The 20,555-nt window shown below is 39.1% G+C and overlaps 1 protein-coding gene across 3 annotated transcripts in view; it reads left to right on the forward strand.

Annotated features, from left to right (window-relative positions):
• Positions 1-20,555, forward strand: part of gcgrb (glucagon receptor b) — a 53,790-nt gene that overhangs the window by 19,325 nt on the left and 13,910 nt on the right. For all 3 annotated transcript variants that reach the window (XM_022208588.2, XM_022208605.2, XM_022208595.2), the window contains exons 2-6: positions 14,972-15,118; positions 15,262-15,358; positions 15,445-15,552; positions 18,521-18,609; positions 18,902-19,008. In XM_022208588.2, the coding sequence (XP_022064280.1) occupies positions 15,065-15,118; positions 15,262-15,358; positions 15,445-15,552; positions 18,521-18,609; positions 18,902-19,008 (455 nt within the window). In that variant the 5' untranslated portion in view covers positions 14,972-15,064. The remainder of the gene's footprint in view (positions 1-14,971; positions 15,119-15,261; positions 15,359-15,444; positions 15,553-18,520; positions 18,610-18,901; positions 19,009-20,555) is intronic.

Raw genomic sequence — 20,555 nt, forward strand, 5'->3', positions numbered from 1 at the left:
TCAGACTACACAGAAAACAACTTTGAGTTCTTTCTACTTCTAGCCATAATTGTGTTTCTATGAAGATGGAGGAAGTTATTTGTTAAAAAAAAACAAAACAGAGCGCTCAGTGTGTAAAACTGAGGGAAGCACAAAATGCCGAGAAACTGCTCAGTTTTCAGACGATACCCATTTTTCCTCATAAAAACAAATCCTCTCTTTGCGTGTTGGTTCAGGTTTTAGTTTTAAAAAAGTAAATGCACTACTGTCTTTATTGCAGAGAAATACTGAATGTTACATGCACGTTTAAACAATTTAAAAAGCAAATATGAGGAAACTAGCTAATTCAGAAGTGCGACGAGTCATTTTTGCACACAGACATCTTCAGAAAGCTCATTTATTTTCTAAATTAGTGACTTGAATTTAACAGAACATGCAACTGAGTCTTTGATGCACTTTTATCCCTTTGAGCTTCCCTGAAGATAAGTTAATAAATCTGATTATCCCTCATGTGATTTAAAGGGAGTAAGAATGCAACCAAACTTTCAGCTGAGTTATGAGCCGAGCCCTTGAGGATGCAGATGCGGACACACATTGTGTCTTTGTGCTTTCTGTGTTGTACTCATAGTAAAATTAAACGTTGTGTCTCTTTATGCCTCTGGCACACACGGGTCTATTTAGCTTTCACTGAATTATCTAATTATGTGTCTTCAGTAAGTCTGAACTGTATCGTATCCGACAGAGAAAAATGGACACACATTCTCTCTCCTCTGTGTGTTTGGCTCAGTTTTCGTTCTCTTGCAAAGACTCTCGGTCAGTTTGAGCCCATCAGAGAGGAATGAGAGAATGATTTTATCCCAATAATATCTTTACGACTTAATTACAGTCAAACCCTAATATGTGTGATTCCAGAGCATGTTTGCCTCTGTGAAAGCAACAGCTGTGGTCAGAGGCTTTCTGTCTTTGGGTTGACCAGCCGTCCCATTCTTGTGACCATGTTATCTCAAGAATGCCTCATATTCTTTCAATTTGGCACAAATTATGCATTTTAGCTTAAGGATGAGCTGATTTAATGATCAGGGGTTAAAGTTCACTGAGACCACACAAAAGACATTTTTGACTGTAGCATAGGAGTTCTTTTGCTAATTATGACAAAATTTGGCATAAACACCTTAGAGAATAAAATGATGAAGTGATGAAAATTTATATTCAAAAGGTCAAAGGTCAGCTTCAAAAATGCATTATTCAACACTCATAACTCAGGGACAGAATTGATTGTGATAATATGCACATTTACTCAGATACTGAATGTCTGATACTTGCTCTGATCTTGAGTGCTCAAATTGCAACTCTGGTGTTTATGTAGATCTTCTGAAGCATCCATGTGTCAGAAATTGTAGCTACTTTGCAGAAACACCCATATTTGAGGCTTTGTCTACTGTCATGACTACAACTTTATTGGCCAAAAATATCAACACATGCACGAAGTTTGACTCTGTTTGTTTCTCCTAATGAACTAAGACTCTTTAAAGTATTCTATGCGTAGTATAAGAGCCTGCAACTGTGAGGTGGGAATTTGAGTTTTGATGTTGAGACAAAATTGTGATTTACTGTGAACACATTTTCCAAAACTCTGTTGAATGATTTCTTTCAAAGTGCAATATTTGTAAGCAGCATGCAAATTAGTTATTTCTATTCACAAAAGAGGTGATGAGAATTCTTGACTGTAAAAAGACAGTAATATTCCAGAAGCTGGAATTCTGTAATTTAGAAAACCAAGACTTTTATTTTATTTGTGACTAATTTAATGTAATTTTACAGTTTTCAATTTGAATTTACATTTGTTTAGTTAAATAAAAAATGAATTCTTTGTAAAATTACAGGCAATCTACAAATGTTTCCAATAGTCTTTTTTTTTTTTCATCAAAAGCCAGCCAAATGTATTTTTTTTAAATCAAGATTTTGTTTTCAAATATTTTAAACATACAGAAATCTACTATTTCTTTTATTTATTTATTTATTTTACTGATTTTATTTCCAAAGCATAAAGCATTCTAAGGTGATTTGGTCAAACTTCTCTGATCTGTTCCACTTATTTTAAATATAATGCAAAAGTTGACCAGTTGATCGAAGTGCTGCAGAAGCAGCAATGCAAGAATGATAGTTCAGGACGTCCTGTTCCATCATTCCAGCTAATCCCAAAAACAAGATTTCTAAAATCTTCTAATGTTCCTAGAAAGAAAGGATGACGTTGTTGTAGAGCCACAAACTAAATGAGGGACTTTCCCCACTATGACTGTGTCTATGTAGTTAGCATTTTAACTATGACTGTACCCTGAACCTGAAGTTATTTTTACCTAAACCTAACTACCTTGACCATTGCCTTGATATGCCATGAAACTGAATTTATTTTTCTATTGAAGTTGTAGTCAACAGGATACACATTTTTTAACTTTTAGATGTATTTCAAAGTGATAAACAAAATCATCTGAGAAATCTGTGGTTGCATGTTTTTGTAAATGAGAGGAAACTGAGTTTCAGCTTTAAATTTTATATTTTTAGTGTTCATCAAAGCCTTGAGTTTGTGCTGAAAATAATCCCAATGAACTTGCTATTTAAGGTGTGTTTTTGCCATGTGACTCAAACCCGGTCAAGTATTTCCAAGTCTCAGTTGGTACTTAAGTATCATTTCAGTGGAAGAAAACAAGACAACGGGAACCAAAGGTTTGACAAGTACAGAAGAAAGTGATTTTGTTAATACTGCACATGCTAAAGTTCTGAGCATCAAAACGAAAGTTCAGGAAGGATGGATTTCACAACATTAAAATCCTGAAGAATAATTAATTAAAGCTTCATTGGATCTGGGCTGCAGAGTGGATCAGCGGTTAGCAGTGTCGCCTTGCAGCTCGAAGATCCCTGGTTCATGTCCTGGCCTGGGATCTTTCTGCGTGAAGCGTGCATGTTCTCCCTGTACATGTGTGGATTTTCTCCAGCTTCCTCCCACAGTCCAAAAACATGCTGAGGTTAACTGGTAGATAGATGCTTGTGACGTTAATTGGTACATGCCACCCCCGATAATAGACAGATAAATGTGGGCTGCACAGTGTCTCTGTTGTTAGCCCAAGCCCAATTTGCATCCCTGGGCTTGGGGTCTTTGTGGAGTTCTTCCTTCCACAAAAATGGACAGTGTTGGTCCCATGTTCCCCATAGTCATTTGTCCTTTCCTGTACCTCCATTTCTACGAGCTCCTGCAGGAGTCAATAAGTATGCATGCAAGTAAGTAAAATGGAATTGTTACGGGGACAAAATGGTTCTCTACAAAGTAATAAAAAAATGAATGATTTAAAACTCCTGTTCGCGAGGATCTGACATCAACAGTTTGCTTTAGCTGGTTATGTGACGGGTCTGATTCACTGCTGTCATGGTAACTGTAGTGAAAGTATTTACACCCAACAATTACATTTCAAGGTTTAAGAGTGTTATTTCACAATGGACAATGATTTTTTTCATTTCTGTCCCGTTTTCTTGAGTTTTTAATGGATTCAGCCAAACTGTAGTAATAACTGCAGCCATGGTTGCAGAGAAAATGTGTAGCTTTGAAGGACAACATCCATCTGTTCTTCCTTTGAAGCCCCAGCAGTATTTTATATTTTTACAAAACACCGCTTGGAGCATCTGGTTTTGACTCACTGTAGATAATGAGGGTCAAAATTGTGTCCTTATAAAGCATCAGCTATTTTTGACTGTTTATTGTGTGTTGTCTGCCAGTTTTATTTTGAGAGGGTTGACTGGAGCAGGACATGACCATATTTTGTGGCATTTGACTGATTTGCGCTGATTTTTCACCACGGTTTGTAACATGTTTTCATTTTTCCACCTCGGTTTCTCCAAGTCAAAGAAACTGCGGAGAAAGACAGAATGGGTTTCAAATGATAGATTGTTCCAATGCATGTCAGTCATATATGTATACAGAAATGGAAACTATATTCTAATCATTTAATTGCTTTTCCAAATGTTACCTTGGTTAGAAGAACCCCACAGTTGCGTGTTTGCCCCACAACCATCATCCTGTGAGTGTTTTCGTGTACTATGGTCATAATATGGGTGCCATGATTGTCTTCATGCATTCCTTTCAACAACACACAGCATTTATGTACATATGCAGGCGCACTCATGCACGGTTATGGAAACTGAGCAGTTATATATGTCGGCTTTCAAAGAGATTTTTTCTTCTTGCTACTGTTTTTCTACTTTTGTCCTTACATGTAGCAGCTGGTTGTTTTTTATTAGCTGTTTATGAAGCCCATGAACAGAGCTCTTGTCTTGAGTGTGTGCATATTTTCATGTGTTTTTGTCACTGTGGTGTTTCACACTGTGCCACCAGTTTGTGTCCCTCATGTTTTGGTTGTCACAGGTTTGACGGTGTGTGTTGGCAGATGCGCCATTGACAAATGCATGACAGGCAGGTTAGAGGGGTAGTTTGAATACGATACACACTCAGCTGTGACATTTCTCAGCACAGACTGTGGAAACCCTATGGATCAGACCTGTTTCCTCTGTCCTTTTGTCCTTTTGCATATCAGTCTGCTCATTTCCTTGTATAAACAAAAGTATTGGGCTTTAATAGATGATGTAGAAGCACAATACAATGATGTGATTACCTGCAGGAACTTGTAGAAAAAGGAATAACAATTTAAACTCCTTCAGTGCAACCATTAATCCTATATTTTATTTTCTACATTTTGGGAGCTAATTTCTTTGTTGTTCCACTCAGTTTCACAGTATCTGATGTGAACATTGATCAACTTTGCCCTTGTTGATGCAGAGTTTAGATGCTATGCTGCTCCAGGCGACGGGAGGTTGTTAGCTTCCTCAAAAACAGGTTCATTCTCTTTTCTTGTGATGCTAAAGCTTTTCAGTTTGTATTGTAGCTTGCTAACATCAACTGCTGTCACAACAAGGCTCAAATGAAGGACAACGATGGAAGAACTATGCAAATCTGACAGGCAAATGCATGTTAAAATTGTAAAGGATTTAGTGCTGCTTAACACTGTGAATCTGAACCAGTTTCTGGGCATATTTTTGCTCCTGTCACAATTTTGCTCACTGTGGGCTTATTGTTCTCTCCAATGTAAAGTCTTGCACCTCTATGGAAGCAGAACAAAAGATAACATGGAGAGAAGAGAGAACTCACAAAAGTCTTCTGTGCAGTACGATGCTGCTAAAATGCCATAAATCATTAAAAACAAAACCCAAAACTAGAATTTCTTCAACAATTAATTTTACCTACTTCAACCTGAAAGCAACATGTAAAACAGTATTCCAAAAAAAACAACAAAAAACCCAGGTATAATAGATATTAAACTATTAACATTTTGCATTTATTCCCATACTTTTTTCTATCTGCTCTGAATAAACACAGACTGTTTATCAAGACTGTGTCACTAAGTTCATAGTTTTGCTCAGAAGGATAGAATTGTTTATTTATTTATTTTTAACAAAATTTGGTTAGTAAAATGTATAGTTTTTGCAATTTCTAAAATGAGACATGTAGCTTTGATAGAGATTTTGATGAATTGCCATTTTAAACTCTGACTAATTCAATTTTCCTGATGGAACGGTGCATCAAAAATGAGTAGTTTAAGGACAGGTGGCAAGCTGAATATCCAATGTTTCTTTCTGTTTTTACAGTTTCTGACTCATATGGTGTGATTTTTGATGGCTTGGTTCAAGATAAAATGCGTTTCAAATTTGATTAATTGTGGCTATTCTCTACCCATTGTTGGTAATTTTTTCGAACCGTGCACCTTGTTAAGCAATTTAAACAATCTCCAGCTGTGTTGCCTCAAATATTCATGAACATAAGGTAAAGATTTTAAGTGAAGCTGCTGCTCTTGCAGGTGATTATGTTTCCACATTAAGATTTCTTTGGTGATCGGAAACATCAAACATTTACTCCAAAAATGAATTCAAAAATGCCCGATCCAGATCAATCCAACTCAAAGGGAGGACAACATTTTCATCAGTGAGGATAAAGCGGTGTATAGAGAATGGATGGATGGATAAATAAACTGATGAAAATGTAGAGTACATGAATCAGAAAAATGCGTGTTCTCTTGGGTCTATGAATGGGTAGAAAGAGATGACCATTTCTCAAACAAGAATAAGATCGACTGAATCCACCAGCTCATAGAGCAGAAGAGCATCATCCTGCCTTATTTACAAAAAGGAAAAGGAAAACCAATATCCAAGAACCCAAAAAAGAATTCAAGACTTTGTCACGATTTGATTAAAAGACTCACTTTTGATACAGCCGGTGATGAAAATCATGCAATGCATAATCTTTTGTAGTGATCAATTATAGTAATTGAACACGTTTTCCACCATGATGGTGTTAAAACAGTTTGACATTGTAGAAAAAAGTGCTTGTTGGACACCTTGATCAATAGCACTCCTATATCTGTGTGTTAAATGCGAAGCACATTTGTCTAAAGCTGACTCCTAAAGGGTTACATGCAGGACTGTTTCTTGGCCGGCCGCAGTGACTTCAAAGCCCTGGAGTAGTTCATTACATAACTGCCATAAAACCACAAATTGCCTTTTTTAACACTTTATTTGTTGTAGGATTTAAAAAAATGAGATGCAGCAAGTTAATGATGGTATATCTTTAAACCACAGCCTTTAGACAAGCTTCTTGTTGCATTTTCCTTCATTTCCACTGTTTGTACTGTTTGTAAAGCAACCAACTGCTGGCTCCTGCAACCTGGTGATACACACCTCATTATTGAATTCTGGCTTTTCAAACAGACTCTAATTAATCAAAAGGGGGCACAAGTAAGTATCCAAATGTCATTTGTGCTATATTACTGCCACCTTTTTATCTTCTCAGCCAGGTGCATAAACTAATTTGGCTGGTGTTTTCGTGCATCTGTCTGTGTTGGCAGAGAAATACGTGGTGTTATCTGTTTCCATAGAAGATAGGTGTATGGGAGGGATGCAAGGCTCGATGAGAATATATGGAGAGCAGCCTACAGTCTGTGTGGTATCAGCAGTCTTATGGGGGATCCCAGAGAGCAATTCTGAGGATTTAGGGTCTGTCTCTTGGCGTTCTCCACAGGACACAGAGAATGGTATGTACTGGCCAAGCCTTCTTCCCATGTGCTCTTCCCTTCTCTCCTTCGTTCACATAAATTTTTTTACAGTTCTCATCTGGACAACTCTGCACTTGTCCACAACCACCACTGGACGTTTGCCTTCTGATGTTCTGTTGCCATTATTTCATCTTACTGAACAGAAAAAACACCTTATTCTGAATGCAAAGCTGCTTGTACCATCTGCCCGGTACCCACATTTCTTTCCAGCCCAGATGTCTCCTTAGTGGAAGTGGTGATGATTTAAACATGATAGCACTGGGAGCCAAACTTGTTTTAATATGAGAACCATGAAGAAGAGACATGGCTCTGCTGCAGTTTCTGTGTGCAGCAGAATGTGAAACTCGTTGCCCTGTCAGAAACAACAGGGAAAAATATGGTCCAGCGTTCTCCTTGGAGGAGGCAAAGGGAGAAGAAACGATACAGTGCAAGAATTTCTGAAAGCACTGGCACATGCTGTCTTTTCCATGGACGAGCTTGTGTGCTTTTGAGCAGTCAGAGGATTGTAAAATAAAGGAATTGGAAAAGGACAAAGTGAACCTATGATGTGAGGAAGATGTGGCATTTTTTCCACACGGAGGAGTTGGAGGATCTTGAAGGAGAAGAGTGAAGAAAGGACAAGGAAAACTTATGATGTGAGGAAGAGACTGTTAGAGATGAAAAGAATAATTTAAAAAATAAGAAGATAGCTCTGCTCTATTTGTGAGGCGCAACAAATGCTGAATGTGCAGATTCTGGGTTACCTCTGTCACACTCCTCAGTTAATCCTAGCACACATCCTCGCACACAGACCCCGACTCACCACATACGGCCGCTTTATCAGGACCTCTTGGCATCAGATTCGAAGGCACTGGGTGGCCTTTAGCCTCAATTTACGGTAACGGCAAACCAGAACCGGAAGGAAAAGCTCTCATTTTACCAGTCAGTCTGTTCCAGTCCCTACCTACAGTCATGAGCTCTGTTTTGTGATGAAAGAAAATGAGACACACATGGCCAAAAAGAGTTTCTGTAGGGTTTTTGGGTTCAGACTTAGAGATAGTGTGTGGAATTTAGATGTCAGGGGGGAGCTCAGAGCAGAGTTGCAGCTCTTTCCCATCGGAGTGAGGTGGTTCAGGCATCTAATTAGAATGCCATCTGGACGCCTCCCTTTGGAGATTTTCCAGGCACATCCAATTAGGAGGAGACCCCAGAATAAACTCAGAACTCGCTGAAGAGATTATATATCTCATTTGGTGTGGGAACTCCTTGGGATCCCCCGGAAGAACATAGTTGGGGAGAGGGATATCTGAAAGGGGCTGCTTAGTCTGCACAGCACAATCCTGGGATAGGAAATATGGATGGATGGATGGATGGATAGACACCATGGGACTGTAGTAAAATTTTCTCTGCTGGTGTTGTCAATGCCATTTATTTTCTGGGAATGAGAAGTTTGCCTTGCAGCATGTGATGGCCATTGTGAATAGATGTATGTCAATCAAACCATGATCTCTTCCTGAAGCTACCGAAGTCATTTGATTGCCTAAACTTAAGCAAATATCAAATGAACTGCAAGTCAAAAAACAAAATGAAACTGAGAAAGTAATTGTCCAACATGGGACTTGAACTTCAGTCTCTTGTATAAATATCCTGTGACTTTGACATCCATGGTGTTCATGACATTAAAAAGATGTGATGAGACTTTTGGTTTTTAACTGAGAACAATCAGCATGTTGGTCTGAGCACCAAATACAGTTAATTATGTGATTGTACTGCTATTTTGGTACGAAGAATGCCGTATGTGTATTTATGAGACACTAGCAACTTGGACAAAACACCAATTTTTGATGCCCTGTGAATGAGAAAAGGTTGCCATAAACACCTTTATGACCGTCTGTATTTAAGTGCCCCTGATTTCCCCAGAAAAGAGAACTATGGTTGCCTTCAGTGGGATAAATCAAACTTTTGACTTTCTGCATGGAGTTTGCATGTTCTCCCTGTGCAAGTGTGGATTTTCTCCAGCTTTCTTCCACAGTCCAAAAACATGCTGAGGTTTATTAATAATTGTAAATTGTCTGTAGTTGTGAATAAGAGTGTTTGTATGGAGCGACCAGTTCAGGATGTCTCCTGTCTTTGTGCGACCCTCATGAGGATTAAGCGGTGTTCAGATAATGAATGGATGGAAAATCTGCTTCTTTTTGAATGGAATTTATTTTATGCAATATCGAAAAAAAATAATCCCAGTAAAGCACAGGGATAGTAACAAACTGAAATGAAGAATAAGGGGGGAAAAGGTCATGCAGAGATATTATGGTGCATTTGGAGCTTGAGAGCAGTCAACATGGGGGGCAGAGCAGCTCACCAAGGCAGAAACAACATAATTACAGCGCCGTTTAGCTCCATTACAGCCACAGCACTCCTGTCTCTGTTACCACCTACATGCGCTCCATACCCTGCCTAATTGCCTTCCCCTCGTCACACACGGAAGGCTTATTGATTTAAAAAAGCATAATTGGAAGGCGCTCAAAGTGAGCAATGCAATTATTTAATAACGCTACAGCCTGAATACAAATGTACAGCGTGAACTGAATGGTAATGGGGGGAACTGTCTTTTCAGCACCTGATCATTGGAGATCGAAGCCCCTGGGGTGTGTTAGGTTGTTCTTTTTCCTCAAATGAGCTGCTGTCACACTCTTTCACTTGACTTCCATCAGCCTCTCCCGCTGCTTTATTTTTATTCTCCTGGACAGGCGCACATATTGTACACTCGAATGCAAATGTGTGAGAAGGGAGTGAGGGACACACGGTCTCACTTCTTCTGACACACTGATAGAATCTGAGAAAGAAAATCAAGAAGGTGAAAACATGAATGAAAGAGAACATTTGACCCGCTGACTGAGATTATTCATGCATTTTAGAGCCGCGTTGTAGAAAAATAAGAAATTCCTCTGGCCATCTGTTGATGATCAATGTTCTGAGCTAAGGGTGCCAAAGACAGACAGAAATTATCTTATTCGCATCTTCTTTTCTTGAGAGAGTGGGTGTAAGAAGCAGTTAGACAAATGAACAATAAAAATAATGGTATACACTCAGTTGGATAAGCAAATACCCCTCAGGAGAAGTAACTAAAACTGGCCACAGATGCACAAACTCACACAGCATACAGTATGTGACCATCTGTCACGCATTTTGATTTACGTATGTAGTCGTATGAGCAGCACATTATTCGGGAGTATTCAAAAGGAAAAGCTGTGAGTCATGCAGCCTGATTGTGCTCATCCAAATATGTGGTTGTGCAGATATTTTGCTCACTTTCCATATCTCACTCTCCATAGAAACACAAACGGACAGAAACAGCCATGCACTCTTTATGTGATTACAGGATGAGGACGCTGAGTATTTCCCGCTGAACTGTCATGTAAAATAGATCCAATGTGGCTATTTAGAGGAAGAATAAGAGCATTGGCTCCTGAACGGCATAAGTTCGCAGAAAGGTTTCTGTAGCGACTGTTTAAAATAAGATAAAATCAACTTTAATTATACTCTGTTGTAGGGATGTACAATAACAATATTTAATTCAGAACGGAGCTTCAAAAGCAACAGAAGTGAAGATACCGTTCTTACTGTTGGGCAAATAGAGGACAGCCATTTAGAGGATTTTGTGGTTGTTCTTTCACCAAAACATGTACATCTCAAAAATGCACCATTATGTTTGTTTTTGTAGATACTAACAGCACATCTGGCCACTGCTGTAAATCAATGTAGGCGCACAACAAAATGTGAAACAGCTACACTGACTCACAGCACAAAAATGCAAAAAATAAAATCGTGAGATACAGTCATAAGGCCCTTTTCTGTCCAATGGTTGACTTGTTCAGTCCAGCCCGCCCACTTAGCGTACTTTATAACGGAGGCAGCTTTCGTTCATTCTGCCTTCTCCGCTCTCACCACATCGCTGCTACACCAACCTCTAAATAACCACAAATCGATGCACCCTCCTCTTGTAAAGGATCAATGTCATAACCCTCAACAAGTTAACAAAGAGGTCTGCAGCACACCTTTCTGCATCTACTCTGTTAGAGGATGGACAGCCTGCCGTCCTGTCATGACATCTTAACAAGCTGCTCACACACCTTCTAATCTGTTAAAGAAGGACAGAATCAAGGGAGCAGTTGATTCTCATATTTTGTGGGGCTGCAGAACACAGATGATTCATTATTGTTCCCTAAAACTATGTAAGATAGATTTTGTATCATGTGGCCCATTTAGTTTGGTCTCCTTCATACTGTGTTCATTTAAACATTGTGAATCTCAAGCTCTGCCGGGGGAGGTTTGTGATCTAATGGACTGTCTGTGTCACGTTTGCTCAAATTGGTCCAGAGCATCACACGAGCAGAACTACAAATGCATGATGTCCTGAAATAAACTGTTAAAACTGACAGTGTCTGAATTTGTGAGTTTCTTTGCTTTACACAGAAAAATGGCTCTAAAGTTGACATAAGGATGCTGGGGGATCAACTACAGGAGTTTGACTAAGGAGACTGCAGTTTAGGTTATTTTTGGGACCGTTCCTTTGTTGCTTTTTTAGTTGGTGTTTGCTTGTGTTTACGCTGCAAAAATATCTGATTAAGTTTAGGAATGAAAAGTACTTGGTTAGGTTCGGAATAAACTCATGGTTTGGGTCTAAATGCATCTGCGCACATGCTAAATGAGCAAAACTTTTTCTACAAGGTAACAACTTCTTTTATTGACAGCTTGTATGTACCTGACAATCCTCCTTGTGGAGACAGAAAAATAACAGTAACAATATATTTATGTACTTAATGTACCTGTGCACATAGAGTATGTGAAAATGTTGATCTCCAGAAACAAACAGTCGCTGTTTACATCCATTCATGCTTCACCTCAGTCCAGTGGAATAGATTTCAGTGTTTTAAAATCCAATAGGAAAGACTGCCAGTGTTCATAAAATTTTTCAGTTTAGCCACAGACAGCAAATCTGATCTCCTCCAGTTTCAGAAATTACATCAAATCCTGCAGCCAGGATGGGCTGCCAATAAAGCAGAATTCAACGATGGTCAGTTTAAGAGACAAAATAATTTATTTTGGTTTGCTTAGCAGTCATTTGAGCCCCCTCCTTAGGGAGACAGACATTTGAGGTGAACGATGCAGAGCCAAATATTTTATTGACACATAACATTTAAAAATAAAGAAAAAACCTCAGGCAAGAACCTAAAGCTGACTTCCTCTCATGAGAAATTTTGATTGTTGTCAAGAAATCTGTAAAACGAACAAAAATCAAGAACATATCGGTTTATTTTTGTGCTTTCTGACTTTGATAATCATCCTACATCCACTGGTCCCTACCCAAGAACCAAATGCTTAAAAATGTGTACAAAAAAAAAATCTAGTGTCACCTTCACAAAACCCACAGTAAATCCCCTAAAACAGCAGGAGGCCACTGTTCCTTATCATGTATTAGGGATATTTGATTGGATAAACTTAAAATGATTTAAAGAGTTCATCATAAACAAAACTGAAATCTATGTTGATGTGAACTGAGCTCTGTGGCAAATAGGAATAAGATAAAACAAGTTTCAACACAAATTTGGTTCATTGTTGGTTTTGATCTTTTCTTCGGGTTTAACAACAAAAATAAACTGATTATCATCAGACTTATCTGTTAAAGGTCCCATAAGGTGGAAATCAATTTTTATTGTGTTTTATGGTTGTTACAAACTTGGGAAGTGTAAAATAAAAGACGTAAAGGTATAAGACGTTCAAAAACCCCTACAACTAGTTACCCAGGTGCTAACAAATAATCATCCGGCTCAGAGAGCGTATTCTTCCTGAAGGGGGCGGGAACAGCAGCAGCTCATTGGTTTTCAGAGCAGAACAGTCCATTTAGAGCAGCACTAAAACAAACTATAACACAGCCATGGTAAAATAAATCATCTTTGCAGTAAAAAGAAAATAAACTGAAGTGACATTAATTAATATGCAGAAAAGGGGCACAATATGGGGCCTTTAAACTGAAATTTTAAAGAAAGGACAATTGGATGACAGTGAAGCAGCACAAGTCCATCGCTGCCCATCCTCTCATTCATATTTGTTATTCACACATAAACTCTTTAGGATATTTCATTGTGAACACTGATGCAGCTAATCTTTGGACTGTGTATTTAACATGAAGCTTAATCTGCCCCATAGAAACTTGTAAACTGTCCATCTGTCCTTTTTTTCTCTGCTTGTTGGGCTTTGCTGCTGTGAACTGCATGTGGTTACAAAGAGGAAGATTATTACTGTAACACCGTGAGATAAAAGAAAGACAACACAGCAGGAGTTTGCTGTTGCTGTTTGCTCTGAGGTCCTTTAAAACTACAGGACTAATCTGCGTGCTGTGATAATGTGATAAGCTATTGATGCTCAGCTCACATCTTTGTCAGGCACAAAAAAAAAACACAACAAGACACACATACATGGCTTGAAGATGCACTTCAACAGAGACAAAGAGACTGGAATAGAATGGAATTTGAAACGTTTTAGCCAAAAATGTTTCCACGGTCAAGGTGTTTTTTGCAGAAACGTTTCAGATTTCGTTTTGTTCTCCAACTGCGTGGGTGAAGACGGTCAGCTGCCACAGGAATATCAGCACGCACAAAGAATTTCCTGCTGTAGATTTCATTCAAAAGAGTCTAAATACAGATGATGTGTAATTCTAGACCTGAGGGTGAGTGTAGACAAGGAGTCTGCAAAGCTCTCCTGAGGCTCCATGCTCTTCTCTGACCTTCTGCAGCCCGGTTTTTAATCACATCCTGAGCTCCAATAGCTGATGTCTTTTTGAGAAACATGTAGAAAAACATGATAGTTCTGTAAGCACAGTGCATAGCAGGCTTGTAATGATGACTGTTTTGTTTATGTTGTCTTCTTTCAACTTGAAATCCCATGCAGAGTAACCTTCTATGCAGTTTCTTGGCATTTTGTTGCTCCTGTCACATTTTTACTCACGGTGGGCTCATTTTTCGCTGCATTAAAAAGTCGTGCACATCTATGGAAACAGCACAACTATGGCTATAAGGAGAGAGAACTGTTTTATCAAACCTGAGTTTTTTATATTTATTTTGCAACTTATGAAATAAAATGGAATCAACATTGTGCAGCCTTAGGCCAAGTGGCTTCAGGTGTTTCCAATACTGTAAAAATGAATCCTGGCTCTACATACGACAGATATTTTTCTGTACTTTAATTTTATTTCCATACTTGTGCTCCATCTGCTCTGTGTAAACACTGCCTGCAATAGCTAAATAGTCAAAGTTTGTCTGTTGCACTGAGGAGAGCAGATTTTTTTTAATTATTTTTTTGTTAGTAGAGTAATTTTTAAAAAGTGAAATGTAACAAATTTAAGCTTAGATTTGGGTAATTATATCAACAGAACTGCAATTCCTAAATACTTATTTCAAGGACGATCAGAAACTTGAAAATGCAACAATTTCTTCCTTTTCTATGGTTTAATGGCTGTGTTAGATGGAATAAATTGGCACTTTTCAAACCCATTCATGAGTTTTGGGGTCTAGAGGGTAATGTAGGCAGATAAATTATTCAGTCTTTTGTGTAAATACAACAACTTGAACTAGGTCACATATAAACAGAGGCCCTTTAGTTACCGGTTTCTTTTAAAGCTGGCATTATGGAGACAGAATGATTTACAGCTCTGATGTGTTTGTTGTGAGAAGCAGCTGGGATCCCTGCCTTTTTTTTTTTTTTTTCTGTTTATTGATTCTTGATCCTTTCATGATTTTAAAGGAATTGTAGTTTGATGAACACACAAACACACTTAACAATCTTCTCCACATTGTGTGCTGTAGGCTGCAGGGGAGAGAGGGCTGAGCCTGCCTCATGTGTCGGGGCTCCTCTGTGTTCTGGTCCCCACCGACCCCCATCCTCCCAGCATCAGTGGGATGTCCCAGGTGTGTCTCCTGTTGCCCTTGCTCATGCTCTGCAGCTCCACAAAGGTACAACTCCAAGCTTTTTTTTTTCCTCCTTTCACACTCCCACACACAGCCCAAAATGCTTCTTTAGCACACCGCTCTCTCTTGACTGAAAATCAGCATATTCAAAACAAGGAAACGGCTGCAGAAGTTCCCTCTTCCTGCAGGTCTCCTCTGCTAACTCTCTGGAGCTTGTGAAGAAGCAGTGGAGCAGCTACAGGAACCAGTGTCTGGACTACCTAAACGCCACGCCCCCTGCTACAGGTGAGCTCCTGGCCTCATATTTCGAAACGGTGAATCCTGACAGCTGGATCCCGGCACAGAATTTACCAATTTGCTCCCTGTCACAGGGCTGGTGTGTAACAGGACCTTTGACTTGTACGCTTGCTGGCCAGATGGACTCCCAGGATCCACAGTCAATGTCTCCTGCCCGTGGTTCCTGCCATGGTACCGTAAAGGTCTGTGTGTGTGGTTTGTGACTATATCAGTGCTTGAGAATAATAGAGAGATGAGTAAATTTTAGTGTTTTGATTATGCACTAATTTGTCATAAAACATGCATTAGTGTAATTCTTATTCAAGTTTTTCTTATTTGACTTTTCATTGGGGGATGCACAGTAGCTTGGTGGTTAGCACTTTCGCCTTGCAGCAAGATGATCACTAGTTTGTGTCCTTCTGCATGGAGTTTCCATGTTCTCCCTGAGCATGCGTGGGTTTTCTCCGGGCACTCCGGCTTCCTCCCACCATCCAAAAACATACTGAGGTTAATTGGTTACTCTAAATTGTCCGTAGGTGTGAATGTGAGTGTGATTGTTTGTCTGGATATGTAGCCCTGTGACAGACTGGCGCCCTGTCCAGTGTGTCTCCTGTGCCTAATCAGCTGGGATAGGTACCAGGATTCATGGATGGTTTTTTGTTTGTTTTAATTTAGTTGTAGTCAAAAATGTTTGCTTTTCATAAGTGACATTTTAGTTTCATATTTGTGTTTTAGGTTTTTATTTTATCAATTCACTTTATGGTAATGGCTGTTGCCCTATTTTTACACGGTTGCCATGGTTACATGAGGTTATTCTGATGTATGGTGGGGTCCATGGAAGAGGCTCAGTGTCTGTGTCCCTCTGCTCCACAGTGATTCAACAGATGGACTCTCAGTAAAGCCAGTTATTTCCAAAGTCTGAACCGGTCCTTCTGCTCACCTGCCATTAACACAACTATATCCTCAGTCCACTGAGGAGCAAAACATTGCTATGTATTCCAGTTCCATCAGTTTTCCGATTATATAATCTGAGCTGGACTTTGTTAAAATGTTTGCGCTAGAAGGTCATCATGTTTATTCCTACCTGCCTGTGTACAGTTTGCATGTTAACCAGTAAGTCTGCAGTTACAAATTGTTAATAATAACAAGTCGCTAATGTGTTTAAAGCTTGTTGCAGCTAAAGAAAGACAGATGTGTTCTTAATCAAATCTATGTGTCACAGTTTGAACTCATTGTGACACTGTTGTTTCACCATTGCAGAGATTAAAGCAGCAGTTCATAGCACTTTATTTTCACAGTATCATCTGGGTGTCAGAGTTTCATGCAGCGCTTTGTTTTGTTTTTTATTGGAAGATTTTTGAAAAAGACGCTTCTGAAGCCACTGATTATGCGGAAACCGTTTTTCTTGAATGTTCACAGCCAATAAGTCAAATTCTCAGTCATCTCGGTAATCCTTAGTAATCCTATAAGCCGAAGTAAAAACCAACTGGACTTCTCTTACTTTAGTTGTTATATTTATTCATGTTTCAGGCTCTTGACAGATTACTGGTGTTTTTTTAGCAGGTTATTTTCACATCACACGAGACTCTTCAATTGCCACTCTCACCTTGTGACACAACAACTTGTACACTCACAGATTTTAAAAGAACACGTGAGAATATGCCCACGTTTCCGCTCCAAGAGCTATGTATAGGAAGTGGAGCTTTTTCTCAAGCACATGAAAGTGTAGATCATAGGGTAGCCCTTGCGTCACTTGTTCACACAAGACATTAGTCCATCTTAGAAAAAGGACGCAGTGCTCGTCTAATGACGCAATATGAGTAGAACTGTTGAATGGAAAGTGCTTTGCTATGGCAACTCTCTCATGATATGTCCTTGCCATTCAGTGGAATGAAAGAAACGTGCAGAATGTAGATGAGTGGTGTATTGAATAGAGTGTACTAATAGGGTGTGAAGGCCAAATATGAGTCAGCCGTCACGCTACCATTTACAAGAGTAGTGTTAAAACTTCACGATGTGCCCCATGGAGCTTTCTGGGGTGTTTGCCTCGTGATTTGCAGGACACAAGTCTGACCTGTAGCTCTGCCAGTGCAAAATCTTCATTTTCATGTACAGGTTTCCTCCAGGTGTTGTAGAGATTGTAAATAGATGTTGAAGGGGAGTTTGTCTCTGTTATCTCCTGCTGACTGGTAGCCTGGCAGGAGTCTTTGCTTTTCCAATGTGTGAAAAGAGCTGAACAGTTCTGAGTTTCCCTCTGATTGTCTGTCCCAATACGTTGTTGCATGCTGAGTGGCTTTCATATGAGAACATATGGAAGTTATGAAATTATGCTGGACCCGTGTTCAAAAAGCCACGCGATAAAAGGCAAACGATGCAAAAAAAAAAGCAACTAAAAAAACTGCCACAGAAGTGATGTTAAAACACCGTATGTGGTTTAAACATTGATTTTTTTAAAAAGGTATTCTTACGGATGTTTAAGCTTTTATTTCAAATCCAAAAATTTTAGTGCATTGTTTATTTACTTACCTGCTTATTTTGCAATCATGGGGGTGGGCATGTACCACTATCTAAAGAGTGAGGGGTACACTTAAAATAGGACAGAACGTTATTAATCCCACAGTGGGGAAATTTGCAGCATTACAGCAGCAAAGACAGTGCAAACATTAAGTGAATTGTAGTATAACAATTAAAATAAACCAAAATGTACATCAATACAGCCATGGCCTTAAGTTTGGACACAGCATGACTTACTATGTCTGTTTTGATGTCTATTACAGAACATAACTAATATTTTTTGACAGCACCAGTTTAATTAGTCAACAAATCAACAAGGGATATAATATTATCAATAAATTCCAACAATTGGAACAACTTTGTTCCCAAAACATAATATTAGAAGAAAATAACAAAAAAATGCAGTACTTTCACAACCAAATTTGGTAAGAATAACAAAATGACACCAAACTCTTTTGATGTTTTTTTAAAATATGAAACTTAATATAGTTCTCAGGAGTTGTGTACTGTATTGTAAGTGACAATTTTGTGGTATTTTCTAAGATTCACAAGCGTCATGGTACTTGTGTCCAAACTTATGGCCATGGCTGTACTAGCCCTAGAAACAACAATATAGCTTACCGCTCTATGAAATCTCAAACATGTCTGTGTGAACAGTTCAGCAGGGTCTGGTCTACAGAGTCTGCACCGAAGACGGTAAATGGGCCAAAAAGAACACCAGTGAATGTGAGGACGACCCCGGTGAGGTGTGTGTGCATACACTACAGCGCTCTTGTGTGTGATTATCTGTGCATAAAACTGTGTGTGTGTGTGTTTGCCTGCTCTGGTGAAGTGACCGTCGCCGTGCTCAAAGTGACAGATGGTTGGGTAACACTGACGTGCAACGTTAACTTGACACATTCAGAGACCATTCTGCATGTAAAAAATCGTCTAATCTCTTGAGGATATTTTTGTTCTGTGCCAAATATAATCTAAAGTGTCTGTCCGTGTTTGTGTTGCATGGACTTAACTGATTCTGTCTTTCTGTTGACTCTGCAGCAGCACTATGGCCGCATCCTCAGTCAGTTACGGATCATGTATACGGTGGGCTACTCTCTCTCACTGGGAGCTCTGCTGCTGGCCCTGGGAATCCTCATCTCCTTCAGGTAGACCATGGAAAAATGGGAGGGAAGGAGGAGGGAGCAGGAGGAAGAAGAGGGAGAAGAATGAAGAGAAAAGAGAAGGATTAAATCAGTAAAGGAAAGGAGAGAGAAAACTAGAGAAAGGAAAGCAAGAAGAAATAATGGAACAAAAGAGATGATAAAGGTGAAGATGTTTACATAGAAAATAAAGGAAACATAAAACAATGCATTAAAGAAGGAGAAAGTAATTAAGAAAGGTAAGAGGAATGCAATTACTGTAAAAAAGATTTAACCTTCTCAGATATTTTCTCCTTTTGTTGCTTTTCAACATTAAATTCAGAGTCAATATAATTTGTCTTTTGAAACAAAAAATTGAAAAAATGGCTCTTTATTGTCAAAATGAAAACAGATTTCTATGAAGTGCACCTTTAGCTACAATTACAGCATTGAGACAAGGTCTTAATCAGTTTTGTACATCTGGACATTGCCATTTTACCTCATTCTTCTTTGCAAAGCTGTTCAGACTCTGTTAGGCTAGATAGCATCATGGGTAAACGGACCTTTTGGAGTTCAGCTACAAACTCTCCATTGGACTGATGTCTGGGCTCTGATTCAGCAACTCTGAAACATTCATTTTGTTGTCCATAATCCCATTTCTGTGCCGTTTTGACTGGATGCTTCGGGTCATTGTCTTGCTGGAAAACAAATCTTTGCCCAAGTAATAGTCCTCTTGCAGACTGCACCAGGTTATCCTCCAAGATGTCCCTGCTTTCATGTTGACATCTCAATTTACAAGCCTTCCAGGGCCTGCTGCATAGAAACATCAAGTCCACAACATGATGCTGCCACCACTGTGCCTCATGGTGTGGATGGTCTTGATGTGCAGGTGTCTGATGCGCAAAAAGATCTGGTCTCAAGGCTAAAAAGCTCACTTTGGTCTCATCAGACCAAAGAACCTTTGTCCGGTGGACTTCAGGTTCTCTCACATGCCTTCTGGTGAAATCAAATCAAGACTTAATGTGAACTTTATTTAACAGTGGCTTCTTTTTTTGCTACTCTTCCACGAAGCTTTGACTAGTAGGAACAGGCAACAGTTGCTGTATGCACAGTCTCTCCCATCTCAGTTGCTGAAGACTGTAACTCCTCCAGAGCAGTCAAAGGTGTCTTGGTGGCTTCCCTCACTGGTCTGTCTCTTGTCAGTTTTTGGAGACAGAATGCTCTAGACAGATTTATGCATTTGTGACCTATAAAGTGGCTTTACTTTACTAACTACATGAAATCTAGCACTAGTTTTCTGTCACTGTGTTCAATTAGTGTGAGTCACTTCAAGGGGTGAATACTTGTGTTATCACTTATTTTACATTTTATATTTTTCATTTAATGACATTTCTTTGTACAAATTGGGTGGCAAAAATAAAGGCAAAAACTTCCAATCAGAGATATATTTTAGTGAGCACCGCAAATGGATAGAAGAAAGAACAAAGAAAAGAGAAAGGGAAGGATAATTGGAATAAAGAAAGCATGACTGAAAGTATTAGGGGGTCAGATGAGAAAATATAACAGTCAAGACA

Source organism: Acanthochromis polyacanthus, chromosome 3 (assembly GCF_021347895.1).
Source record: "Acanthochromis polyacanthus isolate Apoly-LR-REF ecotype Palm Island chromosome 3, KAUST_Apoly_ChrSc, whole genome shotgun sequence".
Lineage (NCBI taxonomy): Eukaryota > Metazoa > Chordata > Actinopteri > Pomacentridae > Acanthochromis > Acanthochromis polyacanthus.